The 27,762-nt window shown below is 40.8% G+C and overlaps 2 protein-coding genes across 10 annotated transcripts in view; one reads left to right on the top strand and one right to left on the bottom strand.

Annotated features, from left to right (window-relative positions):
* The window catches only part of LOC136378255 (alsin), an 85,038-nt gene extending 65,506 nt beyond the window's left edge, over positions 1–19,532 (bottom strand). For 2 of the 5 annotated variants that reach the window (XM_066344895.1, XM_066344896.1), the window contains exons 1-4: positions 19,063–19,530; positions 6,081–6,159; positions 4,515–4,669; positions 26–963 (exon numbers count right to left, since the gene is read on the bottom strand). In XM_066344895.1, the coding sequence (XP_066200992.1) occupies positions 26–963; positions 4,515–4,669; positions 6,081–6,100 (1,113 nt within the window). In that variant the 5' untranslated portion in view covers positions 6,101–6,159; positions 19,063–19,530. Of the gene's footprint in view, positions 1–25; positions 964–4,514; positions 4,670–6,080; positions 6,160–7,698; positions 7,862–19,062 lie in introns of all 5 variants that reach the window. The other 3 variants (XM_066344894.1, XM_066344897.1, XM_066344893.1) reach the window with 3 other exon arrangements.
* A 2,859-nt stretch (positions 19,533–22,391) lies between these two features.
* LOC136378278 (cyclin-Y-like protein 1) overlaps positions 22,392–27,762 on the top strand; it is a 32,979-nt gene continuing 27,608 nt past the window's right edge. For 3 of the 5 annotated variants that reach the window (XM_066344995.1, XM_066344992.1, XM_066344991.1), the window contains exons 1-2: positions 22,397–23,004; positions 25,598–25,738. The gene's annotated coding sequence lies outside the window, so the exon portion shown is untranslated. Of the gene's footprint in view, positions 23,005–25,597; positions 25,739–27,762 lie in introns of all 5 variants that reach the window. The other 2 variants (XR_010746595.1, XM_066344993.1) reach the window with 2 other exon arrangements.

Here is a 27,762-nt window from a genome sequence, read left to right as displayed (position 1 = left end):
TTATGTTATAAAATTTAGCAGGTACCTGGGATGGCACTGGCTCCTCCCCGTTCTCTGAGTTCTCTCTCTTTGAGTCATCTGACAGTTTCTGCACGTATTCATTTACTGCCTGAGTGTCAGGGTACGATGGTATATTTCTAGCAGAAGACATATCTGTTGTTCCCACGATGTCTAGTTGGGAGGAAATGGCATCGCCACTTGTGGTCTGAACATTTTCAACATTCAGTTGGGCAGCTGCAGGTGGATGATTTTCTACAAGAGTGTTCTCAAATACTTCTCCCTGGCTGTGAGGGGTTTCAGTGGGGGGGCTGATGGCAGTGCTAGCCTGGTTTTCCGCCTGGGATTCTGACAAAGTCACACCTAATGGGCAACAATGACTGTCTGATATAATCACATGGTCTTCTTTGTCAGTCATAGTAATTAACAGCTGGCTGCACTGGTTGCATCTTTCTGGGACTGGCTTCAGATCCTGGGAAGGGAGGCACTGTACAAGTGCTAAGCTGTGGAACGCACCACAAGCAACTTGCAGCACTATACGGCCAGCAAGATGTTCCACCTTTTGTGGCTTTGTCACTGGGAAGGTAGTGGTAATGAGCCCCAACTGACAACCGGTACCCCACGCCCAAATCTCTCTGCTTATTGACAACGCCAGAGTGTGCTCCTCACCACATGCCAACTGCAAAATCCTGACCGCTAACAAGGGACTGGTGTCAGAATCAGAGATGCTGACAGGACTAGGTTCTGGAACATACTGCTGGCTAGCTACCGCACACTGGCCGGCGGAGTTCTCTCCCCACATGTAGACTACGCCACTTTCTGTCACTGCTCCATTGTGGAAACTGCCTGCTGCCACAGTAACCACACATTGCCCCACCAGGGCATTTTCTAGAATGGGGCTACTTGGACAAATCTCTGCTGGTTCATTTCTCCAAGGAAGAGTCCCAAAGCTGTAGACTGTACCACCTGAAAGTTAAAAAACAAGAAAAGGAAGTGAGGGTGTTAGTGAATTACCTAGAAATTTTATCAGCGAACTTTTAATCTACTCTAGGTTTAACAAAATAAGATTTTTACTTTGAGAGCACAGTGTAGGGATTTGGTTCAGGCATATAATATTTCAAATTTATTCATCTTTTAACATGCTGAAATATAGTAAGAATTTCTACAAATTGCAGGAAGCTGCTTTCAAATAAAGGGTATTTCTCCTTTCCTTCGGTCTTATCCTACAAACTCGAGCATCGATCCACTACTACTGGCTACCATCGTAGGCTATTACAGGAGCAGAGTCTAACTGTGCAAAGACAAAATGATTATGACCAGATAAAACAAGCAGAAGATAAAATTTGTTTAGGAAAAGACGCATTTGTTAATATCTATAACATTCGCTACTACTGAATAAGTCACAGCAGCAAAAAATTCATGCAATGGCATAAAAATATTAGAGATTCATTTCAGCTAAAATTAGGAAATTAGCTTTATACATCCAGGTTGTACAGAAAGCACCAGTGTTAACAAGATATGGCTGTCTTTAGGTTGTGTACCATGTGATGTGTAACTTCTAAATGTTTTTTATAATACACAGTCAGGTGCTGCTTCACAACAGGAATACATTCTGAGAAATGTGTTGTTAGGCAATTTCGTCATTGTGTGAACATCATAGCGTGTACTTACACAAACTTAGGTGGTATAAGCCTACTATACACTAGGGCTACATAGTATAATCTATTGTTCTGTAGGGGAGAAAAAATAATCTTCCCTCTGGCCTTCTGGGTTCTTGGCTGAGACATTCCTTTAATAAAAGATAGGTTAGGCCCTGCCGGTTGGCTCAGCGGTAGAGTGTCGGCCTGGTGTGCGGGGGGCCCGGGTTCGATTCCTGGCCAGGGCACACAGGAGAAGCGCCCATTTGCTTCTCCACCCCACCCCCTCCTTCCTCTCTGTCTCTCTCTTCCCCTCCCGCAGCCAAGGCTCCACTGGAGCAAAGATGGCCTGGGAGCTGGGGATGGCTCCTTGGCCTCTGCCCCAGGCGCTAGAGTGGCTCTGGTCGCGGCAGAGCGACGCCCCGGAGGGGCAGAGCATCGCCCCCTGGTGGGCAGAGCGTCGCCCCCTGGTGGGTGTGCCGGGTGAATCCCGGTCGGCCGCATGCGGGAGTCTGTCTGACTGTCTCTCCCCGTTTCCAGCTTCAGAAAAATACAAAAAAAAAAAAAAAAAAAAAAAAAAAAAGATAGGTTAACAGGAGAAAAATAAAAGTTTAGTAACATGTGTACCTCCTGTATACATTGGAAAGACCCAGGAAAACTTAGTACCGTATTTCTCCATGTATAAGACACACTCTTTTGAGAAATTTGGGGTCTACAAATTGGGTGCATTTTATACAGTGGTTGTAGATTTTTTTACCTACATTTCCCGCGGATGAGGAGTTGTATGAAGTTCATGATGAATAAAACTTGAGTTCAATAACTTTATGTAATACATTTTTTTTTCCTCAAATTTTGGGCCCCCAAATTAAGGTGCGTCATACATGGGAGTGTCTTATACATGGGGAAATACAGTAAGTCACCAAAATGGCTAACTAAAGCCACCACCTTCAATACCATCTTGAACTGAAGTCAAAAGATGCTGGGGTGGACAGGAGTCAGTTATGGAGGTTACCAGGAAAAGCACAGGAAACAAAGGTAAGGTTGTTATGCAGATCTGAATCATTATATTCAGTATTAATAAGTTTCTTAGTATAAAAAACAAGTATTATTTTTGCTCCCCCACAAAGCAGCAATTCAGTTGATGATGAAAAAAAGGTATCCTTTCTCTTTGGTCTATGATATGTGGCAGCGATATTTATATGCTTACATAACTTACCACCACATCTATGTGAAAAAGAATACAACAGTGGCTAGAGGAAAGATATAAGCTTTTGTTAGGGAATTTCGAATCTGAATAAAAAGTACTGAGAAAATAAGCTTACTGGTTAAAATCTCTGAAATATTTCTCACCAAGTGACATAACAACATACTCTTGCAATAGCTCACCAACTCTTTCAATTGACATTATTCCACGAGAGAAAGCTGTATTGCAAAGAATGGCTATTTCAACCTCCCCCGCTTTGTTTAACCTGAAGTACCTCAAAACAGTGAATCAATCAAATGTCCTCATTGAAATTATGAGCTAATGATCAAATTAAATAGATACAAAAAAGCTTTAAATTTTCTAGCAGTAATCAGTATCATTTTCTCATTTAAAAAAGACAGCACTGGGGATCTTTCTTGTATTTCAAACCACACACTTGTAAGGTAAAATTTTTTGTAACTTTGATTTAAAACCAGAACTGTGAAGTGTAAGTACAAACAGTAATAGGAGATATATATATATATATCTCCTATACATACATACATACATATATATACATATAATCTTTTTTGATTGATTTTTTTAGAGAGAAAGAGAGCGAGCAAGAAACACTGATTTGTTGTTCCACTTATTTATGCATTCATTGGTTGATTCTTGTATATGCCCTGATCAGGAATCAATACTGCAACCTTGGTGAATTGGGACAACACTCTAACCAACTGAGCTACACCCTGGCCAGGTAGCTTGGTTGATTAGAGTGTCGTCCTGATACGCAAAGGTCACACATTCAATCTCCAGTCAGGGCATATATAGAATAGACTGAAGTTTTTATATTTCTCTTTCTCTAACTTCCTTTCGCTGTAAAATAAATAATGATATTAGCTATTATTAGTATTATTATCCTGATACCCTTAATGAACAAGAATAGCAAAAGAGTCTCTGAATGGGTCATCTTTCAAAAATGTTTTTTCATGTACTCATTACTATAAAATTGAAAAACTGTAATTCTCCCTTTTATTCTAGTTATGCTATATCTTAATTATAAGAACTAATCTGATTTCTGATAAAGAACATATTTTGAAAACAAATAGAATATAAGCTCCAGTTCATTAAAAACACCTATCCAGCCTGCCCGGTGGTGGTGCAATGAATAGAGCATCCACCTGGGATGCTGAGGTCCCAGTCAAAACCCTGAGGTCACTGGCTTGATAGCAGGCTCACCAACTTGAGCAAGGGGTCATTGGCTAAAACACGTGATCATCGAACTGATCCTGTGGTTCCTGGCTTGAGCCCAAAGGTCACTGGCTTGAGTGCAGGGTCATCGGCTTGGGTGTGGGATCATCGACATGATCCCATGATTGCTGGCTTGAGCCCAAAGGTTGCTGGCTTGAAGCCTAAGGTCACCAGCTTGAGCAAGGGGTCATGGCTTGACTGGAGCCCCCCAGTCAAGGCATATATGAGAAGCAATCAATGAACAAATAAAGTGTCTCAACTATGAGTTGATGCTTCTCATCTCCCTTCCTGTCTCCGTCTCTTTCTGTCTCTCTGTGTTTCTCTCTCACTAAAAAACAAAACAAAACAAAAACACCTATCCAGTAACTCTCTCACCTGCTCTTACACACTCAGGCATTTGTAAGAGCTTCAGCTAGTAGTTGTTAAGCCATTCTTTTCAATACCTTCGGTCAGGAGAACTCCATGTTTCACTCCAAGGGCCGCTTGAAGAACAGTCCTTTCCCCCCAGCCCGGCAATCTCTCTGGTGCTGCAGAACAGGATCCTGCCTTCCAGACATGGACGAGGCCTCTTTCTTTGGATCCTTCTGTCTCTGTTGAGCTAAGAAAAATGTTTCTGCAATTCAGAGCTGTATCTTTTGTTCTTAATATTTTCATCAGATTTGTATCTTTTACCAGCACAGGAGACTGGGTCAGATCATTTGACTAGTACCTACTTTATGCTTTGGTATGACACAGGATTGGAGAAAATCTAAAGACAATCTAAATTCACAAATTATTTATCTCTCAGAAGCAAACATTTTGAAGTTTTATGATTTAGTAGCATAAAATCTCAAGATTCTACTTCTTGATACATTGACTCCTTGATTAGATATTAAAGTTATAACAGGTCCCAAGTTGGAGAGCTATTTAAAAATTTTAATTTAATTAAATTTTTAATTAAATTTTAAAAAGTGTGGTAAAAATGTATTTGATGAGAAAGAAGGGATAGGGATCCATATTTCACTTTAGACTGAGTTGAAGCTCTATACTTGCTATTAAAAATTTTTATAGAACCAAATTTATAATAGGTACCAGTAAAATCTTTCATATTCTTCTCATGTTCTAGCCAAGGAATTCTATCCATCTGATGATTCTGGTTCAAAGAACACAAAGCTGCATAACTATGACCATATTCTACTCTCCATTCAAAGAAAAGGGAGGGCACATTAAGATACTCTTGACTTCGGTCTGGCCTGTGGTGACGCAGTGGATAAAGCGTCGACCTGGAACGCTAAGGTCGCCGGTTCAAAACCCTGGGCTTGCCTGGTCAAGGCACATATGGGAGTTGATGCTTCCTGCTCCTCCCCCTCTCCCCTCTCTCTCTCTCTCTTTCTCTCTATTCTCTCTCTCTCTAAAAATGAATAAATAAAATCTAAAAAATAAATTTTAAAAAGTTAAAAAAAAAAGATACTCTTGATTTCAATTATACAAAGTTCTTCTATGTTTTACCACTGACGGTACATTTTTTTTCCATACATTTTCTAGAACACTGTAGTCAATATTTTAATTAGGCACAGAAACTTTTTCAGTTTTATTTCATAATACTTAGGAATTCCTCTACTTTAATACTATTTCTCTAAATTGTAATTAGGCATACTACAGTTTCATGGAAAGGAAAATCCTTCTTTTAAAATATCATCTATGACTAGTTTTCTAAAGATAAAAGATGATTATAATTAAAAAGGCTATTTAGGAAAACCTAAAATTATGTGTGAGAAAAAAATGGTTTCAAAGGCTTTAAGATGATAACATGAAGACATCTTGGCTTTTAAAAGCATAAGGAACTAGCAACAAAGCTTATCAGTAATTAGTTTTAATTTAATATCTTTCTCTTTACCAATCAACACAAATGTCACTCACTATTCTTAATAACTACCACCAAGAAAATTAAAGTGAAAAGAAGCTACATATATGTGGAATTGTTTGCTGTTTTCCTAGAAGGATAGGGGAGAAAGAAGAAATGGTTTTACCTTCTCTTCTTTGAGTCCATCGGTCAGTGAGAACACTCCATCACCAGATCATTTCTTCTTTGCAAAAGTATTTAAAGACCTAAGTGGCAAAACAAGCACAAAGAGCAGTGAAAGAATACTTTTGCTGTTATCTTACAGATTAAAAAAAAAAAAAAAAAGGCAGCCCTCTAATAAGTGCATTCACTGGACAATAAACATACAGTGAAACTATTTAAACTATTTCATATCTTGCTTGCCAAAGAGGTCTATCTAGACTGAGCCTGCCCACTGAGCTTATAATAATGCCTGTTCACTGTCAAATGTAATGTCAAAGGAAGACTAGCTATAATTAAGCTGTACTTTGTCAGGAAACAAACTTTTTGGGTTTTGTTTTTTTAATTATAAAGAAGGCAGTTCGATCTGAAAACTCAATGTGTTAAGTTCATTTCATAAACATTAAGGCTACTTTTTAAATGCCTCTAAACACATGAACATTTAAATATCAATTAAGTAAGAATTCCTAAAATCTCTTCAGTAATGTATCAGACTCAAGTAGTTTTAATTATCATTTTTTGGTAATGTACATAAAAATTAATTATAAAAATAGAAAGTTTTTCATTTCTTAGAACTAGCAGCATTTTCCTAAAATCAATCTCAATTCAAAACCATAATCCAAAGGGAAGAATAAAATCTTCTAAAATCAACTACTAAATAGAAAAGTTATAATACAAAATATCATGACCCATCAGTTCAGAAACTTCAATGTTTAATAAAGAGATAGAAATATAAACAGGCAGACAGTAATGCTCAAGGTATTTCAGCTAAGAAATTCATATTTTTAAGGGCACCAAAACTCTTGAAAATAAAGATGAGGTTTTATTTATGAATCATAAAAATACTGGGGCCAAGTTTATGATTTTTCTGCAGAAGGATGTGGCACGGGGGCATGGTCACTGTGCTCTGAAAACAGCCCATACCAGCAGGAGTGATGTAAGATCCATCTGTTTACTCCGGGTACCCTGTGAGTTCTTATGGTGTCCCATCTGTGTATCTGGAGGAAATTACTCTCTATCTAATGCTTATTTTAGAAAGATTTTGATTCACTCGAAGTTGGATGAAGGGTACAAGGTAAACAAAATTTATAACTGAATAGATTTGATAAATGTTATTCATTTGATAAATACAATCATTGAATGACACTATGTTTTATGTGTGACAATAATTAACTTTAACTAAAATGTACAGTTTATGCTGTACAGAAAAGCTCTGAAGCCAAATCTACCTTGTGCTGATCTATCAGAGATCAAGAAGTAACTGTTCCCTTGATTAAAGTTAAACAACACCCAGCAGAAACCGGAGAACTCCTCAGGGAGGGTGTGTAGTACAGAAGCAGGAGCACACTTTACAACTGATTCACTGTATGTAACTGAGTTTTCTCCTACTGCCTCATATTCAGAAATGTTGAGAATCTTTTGGTAAAGTGAATAAAACAGTCAATCTTCTCTTTTAGTTTCCTATTTTTGAATACAAAATTTTTATAAAGGAGATTTCACCTTACATGATATGATTTCTCATTTTTTCAAATTCAAAGGGAATTAAAACTCTATAAACTGTTTAGCTATTTGCTTTTGTTACTTACTATATATGATAGGCACAATAATGGTCCCAAAGATGTCCCTGTCCTAAGGCCCGCAACTTGTGAATATGTTAGGTCTGGCAAAGAGAAATGAAGGTTGCTGGTCAGCTCATCTTAACATAGTTATCCTGGTTATCCAGATGGACTTGATGTAATTACATGAATCCTTAAAAGTGGAAGAAGGAGGCAGGAGAGAGAAAGAGATGTGATGATGGAAGCAGAGGCAGAGAGATGCTTTGTTATTAGCTTTCAAGATTGTGTGGGAAGAGGGGGATAAACCAAGGAATGTGAGCGGCCTCTAGAAGCTAAAAGGCAAGGAAACAGATTATCTCCGAGTCTCCAGAAAAGAATGCAGCCCTGTGACACTCAATTTCAGCCCAGAAAGACCTGTAGACTTTTAAACTAAAAAAGTGTAAGGTAATAAATTTGTGTTATTTCAGCCACTAAGTGTATAGCAATTCATTACAGTAGCAAGAGAAAGCTAGCTAATATATGATAAAATACTACCTCATAGATGTCTTTCTGTATCCGTTTTTATAGATCTATCACATTTTGTTTTAATGGTGCTTAATGTTTGACTTCTTCCAAGAAATGTCTGCCTGAAAGTCAAACAGTGTAATGAAAACATAATTTAAAAAGAATATTAGCTAAATAATATGGGAAGATTATATCATAAAGTTTTACCTCACATACTTAAATTTAAGTGGCATTTACCAACTCCATTTACTCTAATATTCTTTCTTTCTTTTTCTTATTATTAATTTTAATGAAGTGACTTTGATAAATCAGGGTACATATGTTCAGAGAAAACATCTCCAGGTTATCTAATATTCTTTCTTAATTATGCATCCATACAGAAAAAATAAGTGAAAATTTTGTTTTTCTAATATATTTTATGATTCCCCTTTCCAGGAAATCTGTGAAACTTGCCTCAAACATTCAAATAGCATTTAAACTGCTTTAAATTCTTTCAGTGCTGCACATTTTTAATTTAATTTCTTTATTTTATTTATTCTTTTTTTTTTTTAGAGAGGAGAGAGACAGAGGAGAGAGAGACAGAGAGAGAGAAGGGGGGAGGAGCTGGAAGCATCAACTCCCATATGTGCCTTGACCAGGCAGGCCCAGGGTTTCGAACTGGCGACCTCAGCATTTCCAGGTCGACGCTTTATCCACTGCGCCACCACAGGTCAGGCTGCACATTTTTAATTGTTATAAAATTGCCCAATTGTGCAGCTTCCTCTAGGGATATTTCTCCCAGGTGAGCTTCAAGGTCCTTACTCAACACTCCTTTGGGGGACAAGATCCCTGTACTTGCTCTGATACAGAAGCTGTGAACAAGAGTCAGAAAATGTGGGGTCCTCTTTTGCCTTGCATGGCCTTTCCAGAGATCAATGAGTTCTGCAAAATGAGCAAAATAGACACTAGCATCCCCTCCCAATATTATGTTCTAAGAGCCACAGAACAAAGCTAGCTTCATTTTAAAAGTATACCACTCGATACTTCAAATTATTGTCTCCTGCACAGTGAAATGTAAAGTAATTAAACTCTCAGATAACACTTTAACACAAAAAGCAAATGTTCATTCTTAATGAACTGATTTCATTTTTGGATCCCATTGGACACATACTCTCCTGTGACATTTAACAGAAAAATAAGCTATCTTGTACATCCAAAAGATGTGGTTTTGACACTATGATCTGAGAATGACCTAAAAAAAAAATCTTGTCTAGATATTCGAATTATTGATAAAAAGAAAAACTACAAACAACCAATAGATCTATATTACAGTAACTAGAAATCCACAGTACACAATACTGAGTCTTGCTCTCTTCTTTTTTTTTTGGTCCTTTTTTTCATTTCAATCCCTCCACCCTCCTCACCCAGCCCCCACCCCAACAGCTGTCTGCCTGCTTTCTATGCGTGAGTCTGTCTCTATTTTGCTTGTTAGTTCACTTTGTTCAGTGGACTGTGGGGTGGGGGGCTGGAGGAGGGTATAGGGATGATAAATGGTGATAAAGGTTTGACTTAGGGGGTTAGGGGGGTAAACACACAATGTAGTGTAAACAGATGTGTTGCAGCACCGGGTACCTGAAACCTATACAATTATATTAACCAGTGTCATCAAAATAGACTCAATTAAAAAAAAGAAACTATGAAAACAAATTTTTTTCATAACTCTTTTGGAGGCAAAATCTAATCTGACCTGAACCCATCTGACAGTAAAACCTGACCTGAACTAATGTGAGGTTATTTATTGAATAGTTTTTACCCCTTTAGTGTGAACATCCATACACGTTGCTGGAGAAATATTAATATGGTTATGGAGTGGTACCAAAGGCCCCACAGAAGTGTTATATGTGGCTTATACACCTCATTATAAAGATGAAAATATTTTGAGTTTCAAAACATAGCCTGACTCAAAGGTTTCAAGAGGAGGACTAGAAACCTGTATTTTAAAATGTCAATCATTATTTTTGGTAGAGGGTCCCCAACTTTTAAGTATTTTATACTTTCACTACTTTCTTTTATGTACTTGTAACATCAACTTCATCTTGGAGAGTACACTAGAAAGGTGCTTCCATGATTTTATCTCACAGTGATAATTTACATTTGGTTCAAAAGTTTTAAGTCAGTTTTATGATAAATATACATAAAGTGCCCAAATTATTTTTTCAAGGAATATCCTATACTTAGTTGAATTATCTTCTCAGTGAAAGAAGGAGGCTTGAGTTCTTTAATTTCATACAAGGCTGCCAATTTGGTGGAAAGAAAGGTAAGTTAGAAAGGTGCTTTGTTCTACAACACTAAAACTTGGTGATGTTTTATCATAGGTGGGAAATAATGGAGAAGGGAGTATCAAAAATGATCAAGTTTTGACTTGAACAATTGTATGTTGGTGATACTGTTTACTGAAATGAAGAAAAGTGAAAGAGAGAGAATTATGAAGTGGAAAATAAAATTCTATAAAAATGAGACTCACACAAAGACAATAGTATGAAGGTTACCAGAGGGAAGAAGGTTGGAGAGTAAAGGGGGATGAGGAGTAAAGGAGGATAAAGAGGACTAATTATATGGTGATGGAAGATGGTATGACATCGGGTGATGGGCACACAACACAATATATAGATTACACACCATAGAGATGTACACCTAAAACCTATATGATCCTATTAACCAATGCCACCCTATTAATTTAATAAAAATAAATCTTTAAAAAATAAAACTTATTTTTGTTAAAAAAAGATTCTGCTAAGATAAAATTTTTTATGTTAAGTTTAAGATGCATGTGAGAAATCCAAGAGTACATACATATCAAGTGTATAGATGAATATATGAATATAGAGTTCAGAAGAAAGATTTCAGCTACAGATATAAATTTGGGAAGGCATATGAATAATATTTGAAATTAAGAATGGAGAAGATCCTTGGAGTGTGTACTAAGAGAAAGGAAAGGCAAAGATGAAGCTGTGAAGAGCTCCTGCACCTAGACTGGATAAGATAAGGAACAAACAAAAATGACTGGGGTGAGACCTGGCCTGAAAGAAGAAATATGAACTGGTATGGGCACTGAAGTGAAGTAGCGAGACCCTGGCTGTTTGGCTCAGTGGTAGAGCGTTGGCCCGGCATGTGGATGTCCTGGGTTCAAATCCCCGTCAGGGCACAGAAGCAGCCATCTGCTTCTCCACCTCTTTCCTTCCTCCTTCCCTCTCTTTCTCTCTCTCTCTTTCCCTCCAGCAGCATGGTTTGATTGGTTCAAGCACATAAGCCCTGGGCACTGAGGATGGTTCAGTGGAGCCTCTGCCTCAGGTGCTAAAAAATAGCTCAGTTGCAAGCATGGCCCTAGATGGGCAGAGCAACGGCCCCCAGATGGGGGTTGTCAGGAGGATCCTGGTTGGGGCGAATGTGGGAGTCTATCTTCCCTCCTCTCACTTGGAAAAGAAGAAAAAAAGAAGTGAAGCAGAGAGTGCTTCCAGCAAGAAGGCCTGGTCAATTAGTTCAATGCAGCTGGGATCTCATAGGATGAGAACTGGAAGTGTCCACTGGATATGCCAACACAGATATCAATGCTGAGCATAGCCACGGTTTCAGCAGTATGGGAGGGGGCTGAAACCCAGACTGGAGTAGGATGACTATAAATGGGAGGTAGGGACATGAAATTAAAAGTTTATGTAATTGATTCTTTTGAAAAATGTTGAAATGGCAAATAGAGAAGTGGAGCAGTAGTTGGAGAGAAATGTGAAGATCAAGCGTGTGTGTTTATTTGTGTTGGAGGGAGATAATCAAACATGTTTGCAGGACAATCACACGGATTCTAGCTGCAAGGGAGATAAAGATAAAGGGCAGAACCAAGTCCCGGACAAAGTGAAACAGGAACGTGTGTGGTGGGCTTGATCTTTCACAAGAGGAAGGGTCTACATTTTAAAAAGAAAGGAAATGGCAGGTAAAGAGGCAGGCACGATCACAGATTTTGTGGAGGTAGGAAAACAGTCCCAGATAATGGCACCTGTAAGTAACTAGGACTTCCCAGAATGTGTGCTACGTGTTCTAATCTCACTCCTGGCTCCATTCAGTCTGTTTTTATTTTATTTTACTTTGTCATACTTGTACATTTTTGTAAACTGCCTTAATTTTTATTAGGAACAAGGCAGAATATAAATAATTTTTAAATGGGAACATAAATATGTTAGTAGACTATTATCCCAAATGAAAACAGAAAATTAAATCATGTAGGAGTCTATGCATTCATCTATAGCATACTTTATTCTTTGAATAAAGTTCTTATGCCTTAATAATTACTGGCAAATTTGCAAGTCATAGTATACTAACTTTCAAATGCTCAAATTTCAACAACTAAAACCACATGTATTTTCTGCATGTTACAATGCAAAAAGTTTTACTATGTTACCAGAACAGTTTTACTATGTTACACATTTGTTCATCTAAAACTGCCATGGAAGCCAATAATATCTTATTCTGTTATATCCCAGCTGCTTTAACACAGTCCTGATATATGACAGGTACTCAATAAATACATGTACAGACTAGGCCTATATAAATAAACAAGTTCCTGCTCTTAAGGAGTTTATGTAGTATGTTCTGCCTTTCTGATTAGAAGAATGACTCTGTAAAGCAGAGAGTATCCTCAACATATAAAAAGCTAACTTATACTAGCAAAGTTGGGCTCTTCTAGTCTTATTCTCCTGTCTCACTTACTGGTTTAAGATAGGTGTAGTGATTAAAGTGGTAAACTAATAACAGTAATTGTAGCTACAAAATAATGAAATTATTTTTTGAATGAAAGACACTAAGATAAAAAGACAATAAAAAATAATAGAGAAACAAATTGTATCATAATGCTCTGAAAGGAATTTGGACACAGAGTGAATCCAATATAAAATTACTACAGATTTCATAGTCATTTATACTCTATTTTGAAAGTCTGACTACACTATTACAATGTAGTAAACCAAAGTTTATACTATGAATAATTTAAGACACTGGTATCCTACACCTCGTACATGCTTAATAAATGTTTGCCTTAGAGGCTCAGGCAACACGTTTACACATAAATTAAGACAACTTTTTTTAACTCAAACGCCTGATTTACAATTAATCTAAACACCAACAACCGCTACTTCCTGGCTACCCTGCCACGAAAGCCTTTACCAACACTGCTGAAGGTCAAGGAACATTAATCTTGCATCTAAGCTTTGACAAACCAACCACCATCAAAGGTCAAGGCCACTTCAAGTCCCAGTCCTCTCAGTCTTAATTGATGCAGTGGAAGCACTGCCTGACAGCACTGTAGGAGCTGTCTAGCCCCGTATATCCTGACCCCATAGTTCAGGAATACAGTAAATTAATGCACTGAATAGTCGGTAGGCTGGCTTAAAAGTATTTGTTTTTCACATTGTTGTTATTGATCAGATAATACTAAGTCATTGATTCAAACTATAAACTCCTAGAGGTCAGAAACTATGACTTATTCATTAGTAGACTCTTGCAGCCATAGCAACAACCACTAGATATAAACTGAATAGAGCCCTTGATCCCAAGTTTCAATCCATGGACTTCCAAATGATATAAAAGATTTCTAGTGCTTGTAATAAAAGTCAATATCAGACACAAAAAGGTAAGTGTCATCTCATAATAAAAACTCTCATACATAATTTGCTAATGGTATTTCCTAACAATAGACACTTATTTCATGTTGCTTCACAAATGTTAAGACACCCCAAGAAAGTCCCTTTTTCCATAGTACATGGAGACAGTTTTGAGCACAATCAGGGATACTAGTCTCTTTTATATGGCCTAATTTCACCTTGAAAAATTACTAAAAATGCACTCTAAAATGGATATTACTCATGGTGGAGGTTAAACACAGGGGCGGGGTAAACATAAATGCCCAGCAATGCCCATTTACCTCCTTTTTGTACCCTCTGCAAATTTTTTGAATTTTTTCAGATTACTGTAATTCCCATGAAACATTTTGATGGATATTATAATACTAGCAACTGAATTTCAAATTCATAGGTGCTGCAATAATTTGTGCCTGATATTACATGTTGCAGTACATTTCTGACACAAATTGTTTTTCATTAATGTTTTGATATTAGTTTATTAAAAGGCAATATTACAGAAACACAGTTCAAAGTATGCTGACCTGTTTTACCAATCAGTAACATCTAATGCTTCAGATCATCAAGGGAGCACACAACTGAACAGGGATTATATACATCAAAAAAATAATCCTCTGGAAATGTTTCACTTACTTTGAAAATGTTAGTAACAAGTATTCTGGATTAGAAATAAAAATAATGTTTAATTTACAAATTTAATCAGATTAGGGATCAGCTATTAACTTTATTATTCACTACTCAACCACTTAACATAATGTTATCATGCTTACTAATTATTCAATAGTACCTGTAAATAATTATTTTTTCTGGGCAATGACTAGGACACCTACAGTCACAGTATAAACTCAGGTTTACTACATTGTAATAAAATGTAACCAACCCAAACTTTAAGTGTAATAAATGTCACTCTGTCAATCTGTTCCTCAATACTTCCAGAGTTCATAATCAGTATTCCCTATATTTCCCAATGAGTCGCTAGAATTTAAATTGCCCTGTAGCCTATTAAGAAAAATAATTTCTCACATTCTAAGAAAAGTATTTCCTCAGGAGCACAAGTCGAATAACAAAGTAAAACTGAGTAAATAATTACTCAGTCTTCTCCCTGGAAACACTTTACACAGGGGCGCTGCACAAGCACCTTCTTTTCCTATTGCGGGGAGAAAATAATTTTTTTCCAGAGTTGATTGCTTTGAGACTAGCAAGTAAAATAAAGAAAGCATATTGGGAGAGAAACTTGATTATATAGTGCTAGTTTCAGAAATTATCTTAATCATACAGAAATCTGTAAAAAAAAAAAAAAAAAAAAAAAAAAAAAAAAAAAAGTTACAGGAGCTCCACCCAAACCTTTCTTCTCCAGAGTTAATATTTCTTATTCCCCAAGTTATTGTGTCTTTTTTCTGTGTATGTTCTTATACTATTATGTACCTTCATTAGATATATGTCTATAAATAAACAATGTATGCTATATTACTTTAAAATGTTACATAAAATGCTACATAAATGCACATAAATGTATATATCCTTTGGCAACTTGCTTTTTTCACTTGATATTATGTACTTGAGATATATCCATGTTGATGAGCATAGATCTAGTTCATTCATTTTTACCAGGGGATAGTATTCCACTGCATAAATAAACCATAGTTTATCTAATTTCCCTACTAAAGTACAGCTGAACTGTTCTACTTTATTGCCATTTTAAGAATTGCTATAATCATCTTTGCTACATGTTTATTTGGGCAATTGCCCCAAGTTCAGTTAAGAATTTGGCTCAACAGGCCCTGGCTGGTTGGCTCAGCGGTAGAGCGTCGGCCTAGCGTGCGGAGGACCCGGGTTCAATTCCCGGCCAGGGCACACAGGAGAAGCGCCCATTTGCTTCTCCACCCCTCCGCTGCGCTTTCCTCTCTGTCTCTCTCTTCCCCTCCCGCAGCCAAGGCTCCATTGGAGCAAAGATGGCCCGGGCGCTGGGGATGGCTCTGTGGCCTCTGCCTCAGGCGCTAGAGTGGCTCTGGTCGCAACATGGCGAAGCCCAGGATGGGCAGAGCATCGCCCCCTGGTGGGCAGAGCGTCGCCCCTGGTGGGCGTGCCGGGTGGATCCCGGTCCGGCGCATGCGGGAGTCTGTCCGACTGTCTCTCCCTGTTTCCAGCTTCAGAGAAATGCAAAAAAAAAAAAAAAGAATTTGGCTCAACAAAAATTCAGGCGGTGGAAGGACCCTAGAATAAAAGCTCAACCATTCTTAGGCCTAACCACCACCTTCCTAATGTGGAGGTCGTGTAAACTGAAAAGCTGCACAATGACTCAGAAGAAAAACATTTAAATAATATGCAATAATTAAGGGAAATCTGAGTTGATCAATTTGTGGAATTATGGAGACTAGAGCTGATCTCTCTAAGCATTATTCACTGGCAGTCAACTGCAACTACCAAACTGCCCCAGTCTTTTTCTCACAGGAGTTGAAAGAATTGTCCTTTTCAAAAAAGAACTCTACAATAAACAACTACAAGAACCCAAAAAGGTACTCATTACCTCGCTGATTTAAATATTTTTGGTCTACCCATATGGATCAATTCGTCCAGCTACTTGACCAATTGTTCACAGCTATTCCACCCATTGCATGATGCATGTAAACATCAAGACATAATGTAAAGACAGCACCATCACAATATAAAAAGAGAAACAGGAGATGGGGATAAGAAAATAAATGCAATACTAAATAGCACCACGTCATAGTTTGTTGCTATTTTATTTGTGGTTACCATGTATTTTCTTAAGGACTGATATCCTATAAAATCTACTACTCTCTCATTACTGATGACTGAATTGTTTGGTCATCAATAGAGGAGTTAAAGAAAAAAAAATGTTTAAAAAAACTCTACCAGAAAAATCTGTATCCTTAATACAGTTGAAATAAGTGGTAGGTTTAATTCCACAAAATTATAAAAACCGCTAAATGATTTAGAAGTTACTGAAATTCTCACAGCATTCCTCTGAGTGTCTGGGAAAGGGGTTCAAACTCACAATACATCAAAGCAGGACTTCTTTTACACTAGCTCATAAACCACCACATTTTACATTCTTTCCTGTTTTTCAACTCATAACTTACATAGTCTCATACTAATATAGAATTATAGAAGGTTTTTACAAGTCAGTCATTATCTTTGGAAATACTTTTAGAATGGACCAGCAATATTATATTAAACCCATGTTTTCTCATGAAAAGATAGATGATTAATAGTACTCTTTCCACCTAACTACACAAGAAACTAAAGTCAGGTGTAAGGGAAGTTCTTAACATACATCTTGCTTCTTTAACAGGCAAAATGTCCCAAGTGTTTCAAAAAAACAACCTAAATTGTGAAAGGCTGAGATTGGAAAAAAAAAAAAAATCCAGTTGACATTGTTTAAATCTATTTTTTAAAATTATATAATGTCACTCAAATTGTCCTCCAAAAAAGTCTGCTTGGTAGTTTATTTTCTTCATAATTATCTTTTTAAATGTTAATATTGTGAAACAGCTTTAAACTTTTTTTTGCTATAATTATGAACCTTGAATCTGTTACTAGTAGTTTTAACTTGCAAATTAAGTACAGTATTAAATTTAAACTAGGTATAGATTCCATCAGCATCTTTTCCACATCAAAATGCCCTTATGGAGGCCCTGGCTGGGTAGCTCAGTTAGCTAGAGCATTGTCCCCATATGACAAGGTCGTGGGTTCCATCCCAGGGCAGGGCACATACAGGAATCATCCAATGAATGTATAGATAAGTGAAATAAATGTTTCTCTCTCTAAAAAATAAAATAAAATGAATACAATTTAAAAAAATTACAGTGGATAGAGAGTCAGACTGGGACGCAGAGAACCCAGGTTTGAAACCCTGTCGCTCACTTGAGCACAGGCTCACCAGCTTGAGCAAGAGGTCGTTGGCTTGAGTAAGGGGTCACTCACTCTGCTATAGCCCCCCAGTCAAGGTACATATGAGAAAGCAATCAATGAACAACTAAGGAGATGCAACAAAGAATTGATGCTTCTCATCTCTCTCCCTTCCTATCTCTATCTGTCCCTTTCTGTCTCAGTCACACACACACACACACACACACACACACACACACACAAATTTAATGCTCTTCTGATATACCAAAGTCAGTATAAACCACCCTGAAATCATATTTTCTCTAACTATAAGTCCATGTGTCATAAAATTATCTGGAAACTAGCCCTTGATTTTAAAAAGTGAATTATAGTTCTTACCTAAAACTATTCAGTTCTCTTTCTTGCCATTTAAAAAAAAAAAGTCAGTTTTAGTCATGATATAGGTAAATAAATTAATAAATTATAAAAATAGCTAATATGCATTGAATATCTACCAGATACCAGGCGCTGTAATAAATGATACACAAAATATTATTATGAGGAAGGTACTTTTATTACCAATTTAGAGATAAAGAAAACGAGGCAGAAAAGTTAAGTAGCTTTCTCAATGTATGTGGATGTATGTCCAGATCCGAATCCATTGGTTATCAGACCATAACCATTATGCTTATTTTAATAGAATTAAAAGATTGCAAGTTACTGCAAAAGCAAATTTGTCGCTGCTTTAAATTCTTTAAGTATTCATAAACTCAAAGGTCAAGCGGTCACTCACCATTCATATTAATGATCAAATGAAAAAATACTGGACCAATAAGTTTGCTGAATGTTTATACCTGTTCAGAATATACGTCATACAATTGTAAAGTCTTTTAAAGAATATTCACAGCCACCAACAAATCAAAAAGGCAATAGATTAAGGAGATGCATTTGTGTTCAAAAGTTATTTCCATCATAAACCAGCACGAGAATACTGTGTTGTAATATGCTTCCTCAGCCAGAATGCTTTTCCCCTTCCCTCATCATAAAAGACCTACTACGCTGTAGTACTACCACACTTCTGCCAAACATCTATTTGTTTGTTCCAAAGTTGCCCTATTTGCCCAAAAGAGCGAACACCCGTGTCAAAACTATTTCCTCAAGGATACCCATGATTTTCCTGTCTTCTCATCTCAAAAGAACTTACTACCCTTTGGTAGATCACTTGACACACCAAAGGACTTGATTAAACTACTCACTCTTAATATCAAAATCATTTTCTTTCTCCGCAACCGCCTTTTCAAGCCACCAAAACCCTGGGTCCACTCTCCACTGCGACCTGCACGCATCCTGGGGCAAACCCGTCTGGTACACTCACCAAGGTTCGCGGCCAGGGACCCAGGTTTTTCTGCTCAGCACCTGGAGTGAGCTTTCAACAAATCCTCTTGAATGAATGGGTGGCAGGCAGCGTGGGTGGAGCCGGGAAGACCCCGGGGCTTGAAGGAATTTCACTCGGTTGAGACCGCTGCAGTGATGCCCCCGCTCCGGAGGGAGAAAAAGCAGCAGCGGTAGAACCCGGGGTCCGGGCGAAGGGGCGCCGTCGGTCGGATGCCGGCTTGGGAAAACGCGGGAACCGTCCCCGTGGGTCCCCGTAGCGCGCTCCAGGGCCTCGACCTGCGCCTCCAGCTCCCTCCCAGTCCCCGCCACCCGGACACTAGCGGCCCCGGCCGGCCAGCCCTCTGAAGCCTACTGCTGACCCAGTACGCACTCCGGGTCACCTGACGCTCCACCCACCGCTCCGCGGTATACAACCGGCGCGAGCTTGCAGCCCGAAGAGTCCGCGAGATCAGATGATTCACGGGGGGCGGGGCCTCGAGCCCGAGCAGAGGGGCGAGGCGACGCGCGAGTGTCTGGACGGGCGGGCATTGCTCCTGAAGTAGGAGGGGCTAGACGTCGACGGTGTCCGGTACGGGCCAAAATTACCCAACAGGCGTTGCTTACTCCGGGCAAAATCCTCGGAGGTACTGCCCCTCCTTTAGGTTTGGGCGGAGCCACGGGTCCTGAGGTACACTGGACATTGACATGCAGTCGCTGGAGGCTTAACCCCACCTCTTTGCTTCCTTGGCAACCGTTGGTGGTGAGAGAGGTTGGTAGCTGCAGTCATTTTGTTACCACCTCAAACAATGAGTCAAAAGGCCAAGTTTGCTACTCTTTGCAGCGAAAAGACCAAATAGCTCCAAAGTGCTTCTATGGACTGTTCCCAAACGGTGGTCGCTTCCCGCCCCCGTGAAAGACATCGCCTAGAGGAGCGGGTTGGCCCTAATGTCCACACAGTTTTCTCTACTTAGTTGCCTCAAAGGATGGAGTTGGGTAGGAGGAAATGAATCGGCCTCTCCTAAGATTCCCACAAGGCTCCCCATTCCCCAACAGGAGTAAAAACCAGTTTGCTAGCTCAGTACACAGTTTCACGACAGTCAGTTTTCTGTGACTACAGCCACACTCGGACTCAGCTCTCAATTCCTCTCAAGATTTTCCCGAGCCCCGCTGCCGCTTGTGGCACACAGTGGGTGCCAACTCTCTGCTGCCAGGCAGTGTGCCATCGCTGAACCTGCAAACCTGTATTCAGACCACCTACGACAGATGTGCAGTCAGGGTCTGAAGCTCCTGGCATAAATGGTCTCTCACATTCACTAACCTTCAACTCAGTTGTCTCCTCGATCCTTCGCCCACCTGCGAAACTGTTGGTCTACGACAATTCAAGCAACATTGTCCACCCTGCACCAGTGCTGGGAAATCACATAACCCTGAGAATTGGCACCAGTCCAAACCTAAGGCATCCAACTTCAGTCGGGACTTCCATGGGACCGGGCGATTTGCCAGGCCTAAAACAGTCTTTTACAAATTGCTACTCAGAATGTCCCATATTACCAGTCCCCTGATATTCCCAACCCTTACTCTCCTGACTTCTTACTGAATTCTACCACCCCTTCCCTTTGGTAAAAATGAAAAACTGTCTCCTACGTTTCTGAGGAAAATGAGACCACTGTGAAGGACTTCCTTTAAATCCCACCAGTCATTATTACAGAACCTGCAGCCCCTCCTTTCCTTCTCCTTAGATGGGGTGTTCTGTCCTCTCAGGGTTAATCCCTTAACCTGAACCAGGATTCCTTCCAATCCTTTTATAGACTTTGCTCCATTATTATCCCTTCTCTTTTCAATCTGCCACGAACCTGCGCGGCTAGTAAATCTGGGTCCTGAGAGAGAGGATGCAAAATTAAGAAAACAGACTCACAGAGAAAAGAGGATGGGATCGGGAGGCCTCTTCAATGCTGATAGCAATATCAGAAAGAGAGAGAGAGCCCCCAGTCTTTGCTTTATTATATAGCATACCAGGCGTCCCCAAACTATGGCCTGCGGGCCGCATGCGGCCCCCTGAGGCCATTTCCCCCCCCAACCCCCACCCCCACCCCCGCCCCCGCCACACACCGGAAGGGGCACCTCTTTCATTGGTGCTCAGTGAGAGGAGCACTGTATGTGGCGGCCCTCCAACGGTCTGAGGGGCAGTGAACTGGCCCCCTGTGTAAAAAGTTTGGGGACCCCTGGCATAGACAATTAAAGCCTTCAATCCAATATACAAATAGGGAAGTCTCTGATACAAAGCCACTCATCTGACGCATAAATTGGATTCCTCATAAGAGTGCACCACCCTACATCATGCAACAACAGTCAAGAGCAGGGGTCCCCAAACTTTTTACACAGGGGGCCAGTTCGCTGTTCCTCAGATCGTTCAAGGGCTGGACTATAAAAAAAAACTATGAACAAATCCCTGTGCACACTACACGTATCTTATTTTAAAGTAAAAAAACAAAATGGGAACAAATACAATGTTTAAAATAAAGAACAAGTAAATTTAAATCAACAAACTGACCAGTATTTCAATGGGAACTATGGGCCTGCTTTTGGCTAATGAGATGGTCAATGTGCTCCTTTCACTGACCACCAACGAAAGAGGTGCCCCTTCCGGAAGTGCGACGGGGGCGGATAAATGGCATCCGGGGGCGGCATGCGGCCCGCCGGCCGTAGTTTGGGGACCCCTGGTCAAGAGTGTGGAGGAAAGCTTAGTGTTGAAAAGATCTTAGTATTAAAAGAGTGGGAAAGGCTCAGTCCCAAACCAAGGCTTAGGCTACAACACCCCGCCAGCCCACAGCCCGTCTCCCACATATGTCCCTAATTTATATTTTTTAAATTTAGCTCATATGCTGAGATTTGCATTCAACTGATTTCCCAGATTCTAATACAGAGGCAGATAGGAAAAATACAGAATAAACAGAAAATTAGCATAGCCAATGTTAACAGATACCGAAACAAGTGTCTTAATACATTACAGGGATTAAAGCCTTTAAGCAAATTCTTAGCCAATATAACAGGATCTATAATAAAGTCTTTGCTGTTTTGAATGTCCTTAACATGTTCACCAAGTCCATGCTGACACCGGGAAAAATGGAAACCGGAGGTGGCAGCACCCGCAGTAGGGGACAGAGCCGCTGAGGGGCGGGGCGGGCCATTGTGACCACGTTCCTGCACTGGGAGGCGGGCCGTGGAGAGAACTCTGGACGTGATTCGTCCCTCGTGACCAAGTGACTGTAGAACGCGTTTCGGTTGGCGGGTGCCAGTTAGGACGGTTGCATTCACGTTAGAGGCGGCTGCGGAAGGAGGAGGAGCTTTGGCTGCGCTCGGCTAGTGTAGGTTGTTTATCTAGTCCCCACCCCTTTTAAACACTAGTAGTCTAGCCATCTCCCTGTAGCAGAGCAGTGGCAACGGCTGCGGGGCCTGTGGCCGGCGGGCCAGGCTGGCAGCCCTGCTGCAGGGCGAACAGTGGACAGTGTCGTCCCCGGTCCCCGGCTCCACATCGTAGCCCCCAGGGCAAGCGAAGGCAGGGACAGGGCAGTGAGTGTAAGACTGAAGCCCTACGGGTAAAGCCCTGTCCTGCTGCCGGAAGCCTCAAGGCAGCCCAAGGGGGGCCGGCATGCAGCGGCAGAGGCTGATGAAGTGTATGAGGCGGTGGCAGTAACACCTAAGCCTGCTGCCTCGGAGCCCTCTACCTCGTAGTCCGCTACCCCGGAGCCCACTACCCCGGAGCCCGCTGTCCCGGAGCCCTCTACCTTGGAGCCCGCTACCCCGGAGCCCACTACCCCGGAGCCCGCTACCCCGGAGCCCGCTATCCCGGAGCCCGCTACCCCGGAGCCCGCTGTCCCGGAGCCCGCTACCCCGGAGCCCGCTGTCCCGGAGCCCTCTACCTTGGAGTCCGCTACCCTGAACGGTAAGAAGACGGCGATGGGCGCTCTCGGACGTACCTGTGGCCTCGCCGGCCCCGCGGTCCTCGGGGAGGGCACACTCCCTGGGCTCCATCCTGCTCGAAGCTCCCAGGGCTGGACAGCGGGCAAGAAGGCTGGCTCTGCCTGGCGTCCCCAACCCTTATGCTTTCCCGGTCCTGACCCGCCAGTTTCTTTCTCTCTTCTCTACCAAACGTCCCATTCTGTCCCTGTCCCCATTTCTCAGCCCAGCCTGAGACCCTCCAGCCCTCAGCCCTGCCTGCCTGGGGTTCTCTTTAAGGTCCAGTGGGACTTTACAAAGACTCCTCTCTTTTCTCAATGAAAACTTGAATACCCCACTTCAGAGTATTCATCTGATCTCCCCATCTTTTCCTATCCAGATGGTGCTGAAGGGAAAGAACCCGGCAAGGGCCTGGTGGTACCCTTGCCTCCCACCCCTAATGCTGATACTCGGGACAATTCAGACACAAACGTTTTAGTGTTTGTTATTTAAGTTCAAACTAGCGACCGGCATAGGAGAGCCTATATAGCGTTCTGAAGTAGCGTTCAGAGGGATGGAACTGCTTTATTCCTTCCGACTATAATTTGAGCACGGAAGGAAAGAAAATGGTGGGAGAGGGAACTTAAAATAACTGAACAATGTGAAATATTACTGCCAGCGCTGCAGAGAATAGTTTAGTTTTGTCCAAAGGAGAACCTACTATGGAGTCCTGATTATTTTAAAATCCCCCCTGGGACCCAAATATGTCGTCTTCAGTGACTTAATGGACTTCACTGCCACATCACCTGCCTCTTCTTCTTTTTTTTTTTTTTTTGTATTTTTCTGAAGTTGGAAACTGAGAGGCAGTCAGACAGACTCCCGCATGCGCCCGACCAGGATCCACCCAGCATGCCCACCAGGGGGAGATGCTCTGCCCATCTGGGGTGTCGCTCTGTTGTGACCAGAGCCATTCTAGTGCCTGAGGCAGAGGCCACAGAGCCATCCTCAGCGCCTGGGCCAACTTTGCTCCAGTGGAGCCTTGGCTGCGGGAGGGGAAGAGAGAGACGGAGAGGAGGAAGGGTGGAGAAGCAGATGGGCGCTTCTCCTGTTTGCCCTGGCCGGGAATCGAACCCGGGACTCCTGCACACCAGACCGACGATCTACCACTGAGCCAACCGGCCAGGGCCCACCTGCCTCTTCTAAAGGAGACGTGGAGTGACTCATGAGACTGTTGCTCACAAGTTTCAGAAGAGAGGGGAAAACTTAAATTTAGACTTTACTTTATAATATAAAAGTTTGGGGGTTAAGATCCTGCACAAGAATGTTTGTCTCCATGGCTACTTCTCCTTGTTCTCCCATCCTGCGGGTAGAATCCTGTTCAATTTTTAGAATGTTGAGTAAATGTTCTAAAGAGCAAAGAGCTAGGCGGGGGGGGGGGGGGGGGGTGTGAGCGGGAGGGGGATGGAGAAGAGAGGAAATGTTTGATTTAAAATAATTCTGGGCCTGACCAGGTGGTGGCATAGTGGATAGAGTGCCAGGCTGGGATGTGGAGGACCCCAAGGCCCGCCAGCTTTAGTGCGGGCTCATCTGGTTTGAGCAAGGCTCACCAGCTTGAGCCCAAGGTCGCTGGCTCGAGCAAGTGGTCACTCGGTCTGCTGTAACCCCCCCACCCCCATCAAGGCACATATGAGAAATCAATCGATTAACAACTGAGGAGCCGCAATGAAGAATTGATGTTCCTCATCTCTCTCCCTTCCTGCCTGTCTGTCCCTATCTGTCCCTCTCTCTGTCTCTGCCACAAAAATAAATAAATAAAATAATTCTGGGTAGCAGCTTGGTTAATGAAGACTGTGTTCTTTGAAGTAGAAAACAGTGTATCATAAAGATGGTCAAGGCCCATTGACCCATTTGTTTCATTTAAATGCCAGAGTTTACTCCCTTATTTCTATGAAATGTCTTATTAAATTTGAGTTGAGCTCTTAATTTTCTTAAAAGTTAGAATACTTAAGCCTGTGGATTCACCCAGATGGTGGACTTGGCTTTGTAAGTGGGTAGTACTACTCCTTTTTCAGAATATTCAATATTTTGGAAATAAGGGAACAAATTATGTGAATTAATTGTACTTTTTTTTTTTTTTTTACAGAGACACAGAGAGAGAGAGTCAGAGAGAGGGATAGACAGACAGGAACGGAGAGATGAGAAGCATCAATCATTAGTTTTTCGTTGCACGCTGCAACACCTTAATTGTTCATTGATTGCTTTCTCATATGTGCCTTGACCATGGGCCTTCAGCAGGCCGAGTAACCCCTTGCTCGAGCCAGCAACCTTGGGCTCAAGCTGGTGAGTTTTTGCTCAAACCAGATGAGCCCTCGCTCAAGCTGGTGACCTCGGGGTCTCAAACAGGGGTCTTCCGCATCCCAGTCCGACGTCCTATTCACTGCGCCACCGCCCGGTCAGGCTAAAATTTATTTTTAAACACAGTAAATAAGTACTGTGGAAACTGATCTGCTTGGGTGATTCTCAGTGATTTTACAAACCAGTTGGTGGATGGGTACTGCTGAATGAGAGACCAAAATAAGACCTTTATATATTCTTTTAAGATTACAACACATTTTCATGTATGTCTCTAACTATGAAGAAGACCCATGTATATTTGCTCTACACTGCTGGTGAAGAAATGGAGAATTAAAGATCTGGAATGATTGTGTAACAGCTGCTGGGCAGAAGAGGCTGACAAGGAGGTGAGAGATATGCCAAATTCAGTTCTTGTGGTGCTTTAAAAAAACCTCTTGAGAATGTAGCTTATATTTGATAGTTTCTCCATGAAGTAGGCCTATCTTAACTTATTCCAGTCTTGATTATTTCCAATCAAAATTATTGTACATACGCAGAAGCAACATTTACCTCCCCACCCTAAATTTCTAAATTTGTTTCGATGAATAAGAATAAAAGTAGAAGTCATGAAATAGAATAAACTTACCAGGTAAATGAGTTGATATATCTTAAAAATCTGTTCTGGTGACTTCAAATTGAAGCCAAGAATGCCCTGAACAGAGGGGACTTTTGGAGAAGGTGGTAAGAGGGCAGGTAAGGTAATGAGGATGAAAACACAGGGCTGTGAAAAGGAGTGTCACATCAGAAGAGTTGGAAAATAGAGTTCTTGAGTACCTTTTTATGTTTAACATGAGAGTTGAAATTTCATTTCAATTTGTTTTAAACTTTTTGGGGGGGATTCAATAAAGTGATACAAGAAACTTCAGTTTCAGCATTTGGTATTAAGTTTCCATGGAAACAAGGTTACAACACCAAACACAAAGTAAAAGCTTATTGAGGGTTTGCTTTTTAAAAAAAATTTTAGTGGGGTGATATGAATTAAATCAGGGTACATATGTTCAGAGAAAACATCTCCAGGTTATTTTGACATTTGATTATGTTGCATACCCATCACCCAAAGTCAAATTGTCTTCAGTCACCTTCTATCTGTTTTTCTTTGTGCTCCACATCCCCCCCCCCCCCATAACCACCACCCTCTTGTCCATGTCTCTGGAAGGTTTGCTTTTTTTTTTTTTTCCAGAGACAGAGAGTCAGAGAGAGGGATAGACAGGGACAGACAGAGAAGCATCAATCATTAGTTTTTCCTTGCTCATTGCAACACCTAAGTTGTTCATTGATTGCTTTCTCATATGTGCCTTGACCACGGGCCTTCAGCAGACCAAGTAACCCCTTGCTCCAGCCAGTGACCTTGGGTCCAAGCTGGTGAGCTTTGCTCAAACCAGATGAGCCCACACTCAAGGTGGCGACTTCTGGGTCTCGAACCTGGGTCCTCCGCATCGCAGTCCGATGCTCTATCCACTGCACCACCGCCTGGTCAGGCTGGAAGGTTTGCTTTTAATGTCTTTATTTTGAAATTTTTCATATCAGTTTCTTTGGAAACTAAGAAATATCTGTTTAGATGTAAAACATTTCAGGTTTTCTGCAATAAAGAATTATTTGGTTACTTACCCAAAGTCATAGAACTGATGCTCTGAAACAGAAGAACATAATTTTTCTCATGCCATTTTAAAAGGATATTCCTAAGAACCTAGTACAGATTTCAGATAGTCTTAAAAGAATTTTTCTACTACCTTTCTTTGTCTAACAGTCTATCTAATATAACTGATTCTGGTATCGGTAACACAAAGAGAAGACAAGACACTAGGTTTCTGTTATCCAGTTTTATTATTACTCATCAACTTTTTGTACAGCTTTTTATGTTCTGACCTTACAAGCTTAGCTAATTTGCTGGCTCAAGGTGCTCTCTCACGTGACCACTTCTTCCCCTCCCCGAGGAGTGAGTAGGGAAGGAATTGGCAATATTATGTGGAAAAACCTCTGAGCAACAGATCTTTCCTCTTTCCAGTAGCTATTTTAAATCCTCTTTTTCTTTTGTTTTCTTTCTTTCTTTTCCTTTTTTTGTGTGACAGTATTAAGCATTTGATGTAAAAGATTTAGAAAGTCCAGAAAAGTCATTCACTTATGCTAAGAACATTTATAACTTTTATTGATCTTTTGGCGTTGATTCTTCCTGAAACTTTTGTACGTATCTAACCATAACATTTTGTTTATTCTGCAAAAATGAGGTTATTCTTTTTTTTTTTATTATTATTATTATTTTATTTTTTTTTCATTTTTCTGAAGCTGGAAACGGGGAGAGACAGTCAGACAGACTCCCGCATGCGCCCGACCGGGATCCACCCGGCACGCCCACCAGGGGCTACGCTCTGCC

The sequence above is a fragment of the Saccopteryx leptura genome, chromosome 7, assembly GCF_036850995.1.
Source record: "Saccopteryx leptura isolate mSacLep1 chromosome 7, mSacLep1_pri_phased_curated, whole genome shotgun sequence".
NCBI lineage: Eukaryota > Metazoa > Chordata > Mammalia > Chiroptera > Emballonuridae > Saccopteryx > Saccopteryx leptura.
Note: the sequence above shows the minus strand (reverse complement) of the source record. Positions and strands in the feature narration are given on the sequence as shown.